Genomic DNA, 11,174 nt, shown 5'->3' with positions numbered 1-11,174 from the left:
GCGAGCAGCTCATTCACAAACCCGTGGAGGGAGAATCGCAGGCCGGCCCAGAGTGATTCCAAGTACACTCCGATCCGGCCCGGAGGGGGCCTCGTTACTCGACTCCCCGATCCTGCGGGTTCCAAACGGAACCCGCGCTGAGGAAAGAACCATTCCTCAGCCATCTCCACCTCCTCACTGCTAATGGTGGACCCAACCTCGTTGGGACCACGACTCATCCTAAAAGAAAGAGGAAGGAAAAAGAGAAAAGGAACGAAAACGAAAGCTCTCTGAGCAGACAAGGGGGAACACCTACTAGGAACTTCGCCGGAAACGTAGCTAATCAAGAGGAGGAACTGGATAGCTCCGGAAGACCGCCGAGAGAAAGAAAAAAGTGGGAAGCGCAGGAGCAAGAAACAAAGGTCGCCAAATAGAAGCCTTCAAAACCTAGTCAAAGGTTTATATAGACCCCTCCAACGGCCCCGATCCGTGAGGCAGAATCCCGCCTCCCGTCTAGATTATGCCACGCGTCAGCCCCAGAAGTTCAAAGCGGCGTATCCCATTCGGATCGACGCTTTGAATACCAAATCAATGCGGCGACCCATCGGATCGTGGAGCCCCATCATTAGCCCACAACACGAGGACGTTTCAGATGGTGAAAAGGCGTCGTCCCACCTTCTCTTATTAATGACACCTAGAAACGTGCGGAGTGCCTTAAAAATTCAAAATTTTCTGGCCCCCACCAATACAGCATTAAATGACATGAAGCACCGTTAAATCACTACTTCCCACATCCGAGCTCGCAAGCGGCTCGAACTAGGAAGTCGGGGGATAGTGTTAGGGGAAAAACCAAGTTACCCCAGACAACCCGAAGGCGCCCAACTAACAGGCGCCCAAACAGCGGGCGCCCGACCAGAAGACGCCCGACCAGCGGGCGCCCGGCCTAAAGGCAACTCGCCCGGCTCAGCGTCCGACCAGCGAGCGCCTGACCAGAAGGCATCCGACCAGAAGGCGCCCGACCAGCGGGCACCCGGCCTAAAGGCAACTCGCCCGGCTCGGCGTCCGACCAGCGGGCGCCCGACCAGAAGGCGCCCGACCAGTGAATGCTTAACCCAAAGGCGCCCGGCCTAAAGGCAGTCAGCCCGGCTCGGCGTCCGACCAGACACCAATTTTCGAGACGCCCCACCAGAGCAGCCGATCTCAACCAAATATCCTTCGGGAGTCCAACTCTTAAAACCCGATCTCTCCACTCGCCTACTATCATCACGTCTCTTCGTAACTCGGTCAGGGCTATACCCTACTTCGCCGCCTACAATTAATGCGCATGACCTGTTCTGACCCCCGGCACACTCAACCATTAAAGCGTATGGCCCCTGCTGATCTCCGGTTCACTCAATAATTAAAGCGTATGGCTTCTACTGATCTCCGGTTCACTTAACAATTAAAGCGTATGGCCTCTACTGATCTCCGGTTCACTCAAACAATCAATGCTCATGTCATCTACGGACCTCAACACCTCCACGGCAGGCAGTTGAACCACTCCACCACGTCTGATCAGCCACGACGACTTACTGACTCCGGTTTGATCTCCCACGACACCATTAATGCACATGATCGTGTTCAATTATGACAAAAAGGGTGATCTGCCCCGTCACTTCACAGTAATACGATACTCCTCTATAAAAGGGGAACCCCTCCACCTTGGGGGGGTTGGACACTGGAAAAACCCAAGAAAAACATCTCCCCTCTCCTCTCACATATTAGCCCCCTCTGACTTAAGCATCGGTGGGCCGGCGCCGGAAACCCCGGCCACCGGCTTCTTGCAGGTCTCCCGAAGGACGCTGACCGCCGACAAACCGCCGCTCCCCCCCCCCCCCCCCCCCCTCACGTCCGAAGCGCCGGAGCTTCTCCTCCTCAGCCGACGGCCGCCCTCCGGGTCCAATTTCCAGCAACAATAGTTAAACAAAGTAAACTAATAAGTTAGGTAAACTAACATATATTAGCTTTGTACAAAAGGTTCTTTAGTGCTGCAATTAAGCTAGCTATTCATAAGCAGTTTGTGCTCGCTGGTATCCAAGTACAGCTAATAAATAGATGAGATCGAGCAGTAGTTAGGGCAATTGTAGTTTGTGTAAGTGCTCTGAATAGGAGTCTCCTTTGCTGAAGTGGCCTCAGCTCCTCCTAGGCCAAAGTTATTTCGAGCAAAATTTTCTTTATCTGCCATTTCGAAGTTTAATTTCGACTCTGATTCGAACCATCAAACATCCAAAATGGACTTTTACTACACAAATTAAGATTAGATGCCCAATAACAGGCCAACTAATATACCAGAAAAAAAAGGGACTACCTTCGAAAACAGGTTCATCAAGAAAATGGAAGTACATAAAGACAAAGTAAAAAAAATAATTGTAATTTGAGTTTGTATCAGGATTTGTAAATGGATTTGTCGAGCATCTCCTCTAATATTTCATTTTTGTAGCAAATTCAACGTCAAAAAAACCACTCTAAATGCCGAAAATTTCGTGGCGATATCAATGCAACCATTAGATTACCCAAGGAAATTTTGTGATTTTGTGTAGAGAACCTCATTTTTTCCCTCAAGCAACTTGAGCAATGTTACAACATAGAGACTCTCGACTACACATTTCCAAAGTGAAAATAGTACATCATCCATCACCTCTGATGGTTTATTTGATATTATATATATATATATATATATATATATAATTCTTATAACGGTCAACCTCTCTCATCTTTAACCAAAGTTGATTGGGTAGACCGGAGCCTTGTTGGGGTTGAATAGCCCAAAGTTATTCTCAATCCCTGGTGGCTTCTTCTGATTCTCATTGAACATGGCAAATATGTATGCCTCGATAGCTTTTCCAGGCCTTTTTGGTGTCCCTTGCCTGACATGATTTATCAAATTCTGATTATATGTCTTTGCATTATCCATTGTTGCTGCAGTACCTCCAGCCGATGGCCAACCGCTCTCTGACACTACGACCGGGATATTAGATCCTTCCATCTTCTCCAGTGCCGAGTAAATTGCATCAACTAATGCATCGAAGAGGTTCTGATAGCCATATGGCGGATCGGATACGACTGTTCCCCGTGATGTAAACAACGCATATTCTATCTTGATATCTTTCATGTCACCAATATAACTGAAGTAGGGATACACATTCACTAGGAGTGGGGATCCATTGCTAGCCAAAAATTTAACAATTGGTCCTATGTACCTTGATGCATCAGAAGAGAATGTACCACTAGAAGGAGGATATGATTTCCCAAGGACCCCTTGAGAAACTGAAGTCGAGACTTTAATTTGGTTCTGTAAACCACTAGCAGATAGAGCAGCATGGATGTTATTCATGGCAGGCAGCACATACTGAGCAAAATTTCCGGGGATCACTTCATTGCCTACTGCAATATATCGAAATGAAACATCTGGTAAATAGGACTTCACGTTGTTTTGGATCCAATTACGTGCTGCTGAAGTGTCAGAGGCTAATCTTTGGAGATCTTCTTTTGGGACATCTAGGATGAGTTCAATGTTGGATCCCTTAAGGGCTTTGAGTACATCTGCATTAGGACCATAAATCCTCATTTGTCCAATTCTCTTAGATTTGTAGAGTTCCACTACCTCACTAGGTTGGGGTAGGTTGTTCCCAACCATTCCATAACAAACGCCAATGGATTGCACACCTGAAACAAAGCCAGTTAGTGCCTTTTAGTCACATATGTTTGACACAAATATCATGCAACTAGAAACACACACACACACACACACACACAGAGAGAGAGAGAGAGAGAACCTGTTGGGATTGTTATAACGATTCCGAGGAGTAATGCAGTCGCAAACTTGGAAACCATGCTCAGGTTTGCCATGGCTCCTAACAGGGACTTACCACTGGAATACCTTAGATATGAAATGCTTGAGGGAGCTTTCACCTCCTCATATGGAGTCTCCGGGGTCTAGCTCCAAGTCTTTTGCTCTATTTTTTTATCCACACATTTTGAGTTCCCTGAAAGGACGGGCATAGGACCGTTGGGTCAACGTCCAACCCTTAATTTATCAGTCCATGCATCAAGACTAGTCCTTTTCCAGTTCAGAATGGGTGGAATAGCCCAATTTTCCTTTGCACTCCATAATTTTACTTGTTATCTTGAAGGTAATAAAAAATGAAGTCGCGTTCGTTTGTGACCAAGTTGAATGACTTTTGTTCCGTGGGCATTCTTACCTCCTTATTTATAGATGTTGTTGTTTGATAGGGGCTGGGTTGGATCAAACCCCTGTCTTCTTGTTTTCTTGTTTTCCCTCCTATGTAGTCCTGGACCTGGCCAGCCCACAGACCACAGTAGTAGGTTGAAACGTTATAATTAACTAACTATTTAATAAGTTAGTGCTGAGTTAAATATTTGAACCTATGTAGTAAGTTAAAAATTTATAATTGCCATGTTACCTTCTTGCAGGACATGTACAAGCAACAAATCTTACTTTGGCCCTCATTCAATTTACTCAGATCTAGAATTTAAGCTGGATGTCGTTCATACGCAAAGCGATGGCAGTCTTTGCCTAAACAATCATATATATTAGCTTGTCCTGATCTTTGCTGTATTTTTTTATTTTCCAATGAATTTCTGTGATGTGACTCTATGTCTCATACACAAAGAGAGAGAGAGAGAGAGAGAGGGAAAGAGAGAGAGTCATCAACCCTCTAGAGTCAATATCAGTAACAAGAAAGCATGCCAAGAAACTAAAACAAACATTTAAAAGAGAGTAAAAAGTTATCTTTGGCAATATTATTTCCATCATCAGGTTACATGAGGAAATTTTATTTATCAAACCTTTATTCAAGTAAACAGGAAATTATCCATTCCTTCTAATGGCTTATTCCAGATGATATTTTTTAATTTATAACTACTTATGCTGTAATCCTCTCTCATCTTTTAACTGAAGTTGATTGGGTAGACAGGTTGCTCATTTGGGTAGAACAACCCCCAGTTTTGCTCTATCCCTGCTGACTTTCCGTTCTCATTGAACATGGAAAATATGTAAGTCTCTAAAGCCTTTCCAGATCTCCTTGGAGTTCCTTGACCAACATGATTGATTAAATTCTGATTATATGTCTGTGCATTGCTGATGGTTGCTACAGTATCACCTGCCGATGGCCAACCGCTCTCCGATACCACGATCGCCACATTAGACCCTCCCACATTCTCTAATGCTGCGTAAACTGCATCGACCATGGCATCAAAGAGATTCTGGTAACTATATTGCCCGTCTTGGACGACAGTTCCTGAGGAAGTGAACAAAGCATAATTGATGTCGATCGAGCCTTGGTTATCAACGTAACTGAAGTAGGGATACACATTTACTAGGAGTGGGGCTCCATTTTCATTCAAGAATTGAATGATTGGCCCTAAGGTGTTCAGTGCATCAGAAGAGAATGCACCATGTGAGGGAGGATATGAAACCCCAAGGACCACTGTAGCAACTGAAGTTGAGACTTTGATTTGGTTTTGTAGACCTGCAGTAGATAGAGCTGAGTAAATGTTCTTCATGGCAGGGAGCACATACTGAGCTGAATCTCCAGGGATAACTTCATTGCCTACTGCGATATATCTAAATGAGACATCTGAATTTGCTTGAATGTTGTTTTGGACCCAATCATTAGCTGCTGAAGCATCGGAGGCTAGATTTTGGAGACCATCATTTGGGACGTCTACAATGAGTTGAATGTTGGTTCCTTGAAGGGCTTGCAGAGTTGGTGAGTATGGATCATAGATCCTCATTTGTCCAATGTTGTTAGATTTGTAGAGAGCCACCACATCACTAGGTTGGGGTAGGTTGTTTCCGAGCCTTCCATAACAGACACCAATCGATTGCACACCTGAAAGAAAGCAAGTTAATTAGTGCTACTAGTTATTAATATTTGCAACAAAATTTCAAATGATCTCCATATAAATTTCAAAACAAATTACATAAGCTTTTAATTGGAAAGGAGGTATAATCGCTCAATTTTATTGCAAGAATGAAGAGATCTTAGAAAGTCACCTCTCGGAATATTGTATGTTCAACTAGCATATGATATATGCAAGTTGCATGTTCCTTAAAATATGCACAAGTTGCATAAGTTAAAACAGCCTTTCAAAAATTAGCCCTGCAAACGACTTGGACAGTTTCAAGATTAGGGATGGTCCAAGTCAGATGCATGCTGAAGTCAAGCCGAAATCTGACTCCAACCCTAACAGACTTGCATAAGAATTGGTAGTTATTATTGCTGTTTTTCTCTTTTACTTATTGGTCCTTTTGGCTCACAATAGGATGTGTTTATCTAAGGCTGTAAATGGGTCAAGTCGGATCACAGATCGACCTGACCCTCTTAGAACCGACCCAACCCATTTTGGAGGACTCATGGGGCCGGGTCAGGTTCTAAAATTGGCGATTAAGGTTAACTAGAGCACCTTCATTAGATGGCCAAGCTAAACCTAATTAACAGACCGAAGGTTAGCTTGACACACACACAGAGAGATAGGGAGAGATAGAGAGAGAGAGTACTTGTTGGGAATACTACGAGGACTCCAAGGAGTAATGTAATGGCAGCCATGTAAACAGAACTCTGGCTTGCCATGTTTGAAGCTCGAATTGAGATTTAATTATCTTGGGAGTACCTTGGACGGGGCATACATGTACAAGTTCGCTCATCTTTATATAGAGGCTTCGGAGCCAGCTCCATGTCTTTGGTCAATTTTTCTGTAGAAATTTTGGTTCCATGATTGGACCGGCGTAAAGATGGCCTGCATGTATGATATAATGGAAGAGTCAGACGTCCAACCACCAGTCTTTCCATCTATCAAGGCTGGTTCTGTGGAACTCTAAATATCTGATTGCAGTAGAAGGCCTATGTCGTGTGGAATAGCACTGCTTCTCTTTGTATCTACACATATTTTCTTGTTTCTTCGAAAATTTTCCAATTGGGAATTGTTTTGTATGATGACTTCCTCGCATGGTTTTTGTTCCCTACCAAACATTGTTATTCATCCTACGCATGCTCCATGGTTCCGAGCACACTTTCATTGACTGAAAAATCCCATATATATATATATATATATATATATATATATATATATATATATATATCAAGACAAAAGTGAGACATCATGTCATGAAACTTGAACAACCACTTAGCAAGTATAAAATTCCATCATCTTGATTAGAGGAATGCCACATATATACATATGTGCAACTGAAAATTATTAACATGCCAGCTAAGTAAAAAATATATTGCATTTACAGTACCATCCTTAAGCGTTGTTCGTGCAGCATGTATACGGTATATATGTATATTAGCATCATGGTATTCCATATACTATTCTTTCCAAGGAATGTGATCCATATCTTATTCAAAAATACTAATCTACCATTCAATAATAAATTTTGGAAGTGGATGGATAACAGTATTATTAAGCGTGGTCTCCTGTTCTACCATACAAAGTTTGCCCGAGTCAGCTTGTAGTCCTTCCATGTTTTCCCACGGGCATGCATGAAGAAGAACAAGAAGAGGAAGGAGGAGGTAAAGTCTCCGAAGACTTGCCAGAATTTGGAAGTACTTGCGTCGGCTCAGGATGTGGTTGGTGGTACATCAAATGTTTCTGGCAGGCATTGCATTGGAATTTCTTGCAGGCATGCTGGACCTGAAAACTAACGTATATGCAAAGGACTATCCATACAGCCTGGACTGGACGTAGGGGATGTCAAGTCGCATTCAAGGTTGAAGGTATTGTCGACTTCGGAAATTGGAAGTCTGCTCGCTAATAGCTTTTTCGGCCATACTACATATGACTTCAAAGTTACACCTTGTAATTCTCATTGGAAAAGCTTTCCATGCTTCAACCCGGTAATCCATCTATAACCATCCATGTACTCAGCAATGGTTGACAATGCAAAGAAGCTCCTCTAGTTCCTGACACAAACAAGATATGTAAGAGATGGACACAAGGCAAGCTTTAGCAAGCTAGAATATAGCTGAACTCTACTTAATTGAATTTTTAGCCAAAATATAGTCTTTCATAAATGTCACATTTTTAGGATATTGGCACAAGTCTAAGGTCTCCTTCATATAAAAGTTTTGAGCCAAGGACAAGCATAGTTAGGTGTAAACTAGCATGTAGAGTGTTGGTGTGGTCCCTCCTCACGTGGGACCCACCTCATTTGATTTAAAATATAAAACGAAAAAAAAAAGGATAAGAATGAAACTGCGGCCTCGGAGAGAATGGAAAAGAAACCTTGGGGCGTGGGCCAGGGAAAGAGGAGGAAAAAACAGAGAGAGAGAGAGAGAGAGAGAGGGGGGGGGGGGGGGGGGGAAAGAAATAAAGGGTGCTGCTTTGTCAGATGATCGGATAGTTAATTGTATTCAGATTTCGCTAAAATTTCAGTATGTTGTTTTCGGCATTGAGAGCTACAGATCGAACGGATTGGATCGTTGAAAAGCCATCTCTATTGATTATTTTGAATATCAACACTGTTCTAGTTGATCTAGAGAGGATCTATTATAATTTTATTATTTTAAATAGTGGAAGTTTTTAGCTAGACTAGGCTTCGTAGCTTTTTTCTTTATATAGAAGAATTTTTTACGTTAAAAATTGTGTTGTCTCTTGTTTCTGGATTGTTTGATTATTTTGCCTCTTAATTGCTTGAGTAGATTGTAGATATTATTGTTGCTTGATGTTGATATTTTATTTAATTACACAAAGAGAAAAAAGAAGTTTGCGGTATCTGATGAGAGCACAAAAGTGCGACCTACATGTCACCTAAATTAGTATTATTGCTAACCGATAATGATAAATTCACTGGATTAATATTATATTTGGGTTTGGCACAGATTTTCATAAATTAGAGATAAAATGTACATTAAGTACAAATTTGACTAAAAAAGGATCCCTTCCCAGATCTGACCCAATTGAAGATCGGGTCGGGTCCGAGTCGGGTTTGGGTCCGAATCGGGTCCATTTCTTTTGTGCTTTTTGAAAATAATTTTGGGCAAATCTAAATTGGCTATATCATAACTATAAGGTGCTGGGTGACCCATGACTTGAAAGAATTGCACTTGACCCCCAGCTAGGATAGATGACCCGTCTACAAGCCAAATTTCATATCATACTATTTTTTTTATTTATATGACTAATTGGACAGAACTTGGTGTCTCCCAGCTCCCATCTTACGAGGGAAAGGAAAATCCAAGCCACCGCGTCCGCGCCCCCCTCCGTGATCCAAGCGCCCGTCCGCGTTTCATCCGGCGATCCCGCACGGCGTCCAGATCCTATTCCGAATTCCCAGCATCTCAGCCCTCTCCCGTGGATCCACGTCTTCCCCGCGATCCTCTCTTTCGAATGCCAGCACCACAGCATCCCGACGATCACGCTCCCAGCTCATCCCTCCACATCCAAGCTCTCCCGTGCCAGCTCTTCCGAATCCCATGATTCAGTCCGTGATCCCAGATCCCACGTCCATGAAGGAAACTCCAACCCATCAACGCGTTCACAGTCAGCGATCCAGCCTTCTCCCAACGCCTCACAGCAGCCCATCCGTATCTCAAACCATTTTCAAGCATCCCAACCGCATCCCGAGCCTCCCAAATCAGCAGCCACAGCAACGGATTTTCAGCAACCCTCCACCGCGTCCATGATCGGCTCCTCCCGAAGATCACGCTCCCAGCTCTTCCGTGATCTTCTCCTCCGCATCCAAGCGCCCGGCCGCCTCTTGCGCATCCTCCGCGTTCTCCTCCTCGTCCTAGTGTATAAGAAGGGGGGAAGAAGAAAGGCAGGGTGTGCTCGGTTGGGGTGGGAACCAAAGGAGGAGCACGGCTGGGATCGGGTCCAAAGAAGAAGAAGGAAAGAGGCCATCGGCTGGTTCGGGGAAGAAGAAACAGAGAGGAGTGTTGATGCTCTGTTTTCAAACAGAGCACATTCCTTTGTTTTGTTTTTTTTTTATTCTTTTTCTTTTTCTTTTCATGTTTAGTTTTATTTTTAAGAGCAATGTTTCATGCTTAGTTTTATTTTTAAAGAGCAATGCTTTATGTTTAGTTTTATTGAGAGCAATGTGTTTTGAGTTTGAGTTTTACTTGAGAACAATGTTTTAAGTTTTAACTTTAGAGAATTTTATTTTGGTGGAGTGTTTTACTTTTAAGATTGTATTTATGCTGAAATTTTAATTTCTTTTATGCAATACATTAAATCTTCTTTTATGAAATTTATGTTTGCTTCAATCCCCTTAGTTTCATCCATTTTAATTTTATGCCAGAGCTTTATTTTTCATTAAAAATGCTTTTTGAATCTAAGTACATGTCTTCTAGTTAATTTCAATTAAAAATCATAATCCGGTAGACTAGAGAATCCATCAACATCTCCGAAATAATGTTTTCCTTTTATCATTCAAAAATCGATTTCAAATCCGAGTGAACGTTCTAATTTTTATGCAACTCCAATCGCCTCCCTGTGGATCGACCTCTTACAACCGCTATTCTTCGAGTAGGAAAGGTAAGAGTAAAATTTAAATTTAAACTTTGTTCGTCGGTTCTAACAACGATCTGTCTAGCATATTTTTAGTTAGACAAGAAAGGACGAACAGTATCATTATATCTTGATTGCATTTTTTTCAACAAAGTGGTATCAGAGCAGGTTACTAGTGGCTGATTTTTTTTTTTTGTTGATTAAATGGAAGAGCATTCAGATGGAAGTATGGTTAAACTCACATCTTTTAATTATTTAATTTGGAAGCTACGAATAGAAGATTTACTATTTTACAAAGACTTGTATGATCCTATTGAAGGACATAGTGCCAAACCAATTAGTGGCAAAACTCGGCAAGAGTGGAAAAAAATGAATAGGAAGATGGTTGGATTAATCAGGCTGTGGATAGATAATAATGTTTTTCATCATGTTGCTATAGAGACTAATGCCTATAGTTTACGGAAGAAATTAGAGAGTCTCTATGAGTGGAAGACTGCACAGAACACAACATTCATGATCAGAAAGCTTGTGAATATGAAGTATAAGGAGAGAAGTTCAGTGGCCGAGCATTTTAGTAGATTTCAGGATGTGGTAAATCAGCTAAACACTACAAAAATGATGTTAGATAATGACTTGCAAGCATTATTGTTGCTCAGCTCCCTGCTTGATAGTCGAAAAACTCT

At 42.3% G+C, this 11,174-nt stretch overlaps 2 protein-coding genes across 2 annotated transcripts; both read right to left on the bottom strand.

Annotated features, from left to right (window-relative positions):
* Window positions 1–2,548: 2,548 nt before the first annotated feature.
* LOC120105960 (glucan endo-1,3-beta-glucosidase-like) lies at window positions 2,549–3,968 on the bottom strand. Its single transcript, XM_039118752.1, has 2 exons — window positions 3,795–3,968; window positions 2,549–3,684 (listed from the first exon to the last, which is right to left on the bottom strand). Exons 1-2 carry the CDS (start codon window positions 3,865–3,867, stop codon window positions 2,735–2,737), a joined length of 1,023 nt encoding a protein of 340 aa, XP_038974680.1. The 5' UTR covers window positions 3,868–3,968; the 3' UTR covers window positions 2,549–2,734.
* A 780-nt stretch (window positions 3,969–4,748) lies between these two features.
* Window positions 4,749–6,672, bottom strand: LOC103722836 (glucan endo-1,3-beta-glucosidase-like). The gene is made up of 2 exons (XM_008813531.4): window positions 6,542–6,672; window positions 4,749–5,873 (listed from the first exon to the last, which is right to left on the bottom strand). Exons 1-2 carry the CDS (start codon window positions 6,612–6,614, stop codon window positions 4,930–4,932), a joined length of 1,017 nt encoding a protein of 338 aa, XP_008811753.2. The 5' UTR covers window positions 6,615–6,672; the 3' UTR covers window positions 4,749–4,929.
* Between the last annotated feature and the right edge of the window lie 4,502 nt (window positions 6,673–11,174).

This window comes from Phoenix dactylifera, unplaced genomic scaffold, assembly GCF_009389715.1.
Source record: "Phoenix dactylifera cultivar Barhee BC4 unplaced genomic scaffold, palm_55x_up_171113_PBpolish2nd_filt_p 000405F, whole genome shotgun sequence".
Lineage (NCBI taxonomy): Eukaryota > Viridiplantae > Streptophyta > Magnoliopsida > Arecales > Arecaceae > Phoenix > Phoenix dactylifera.
This window is presented reverse-complemented; position numbering and strand designations above follow the sequence as displayed.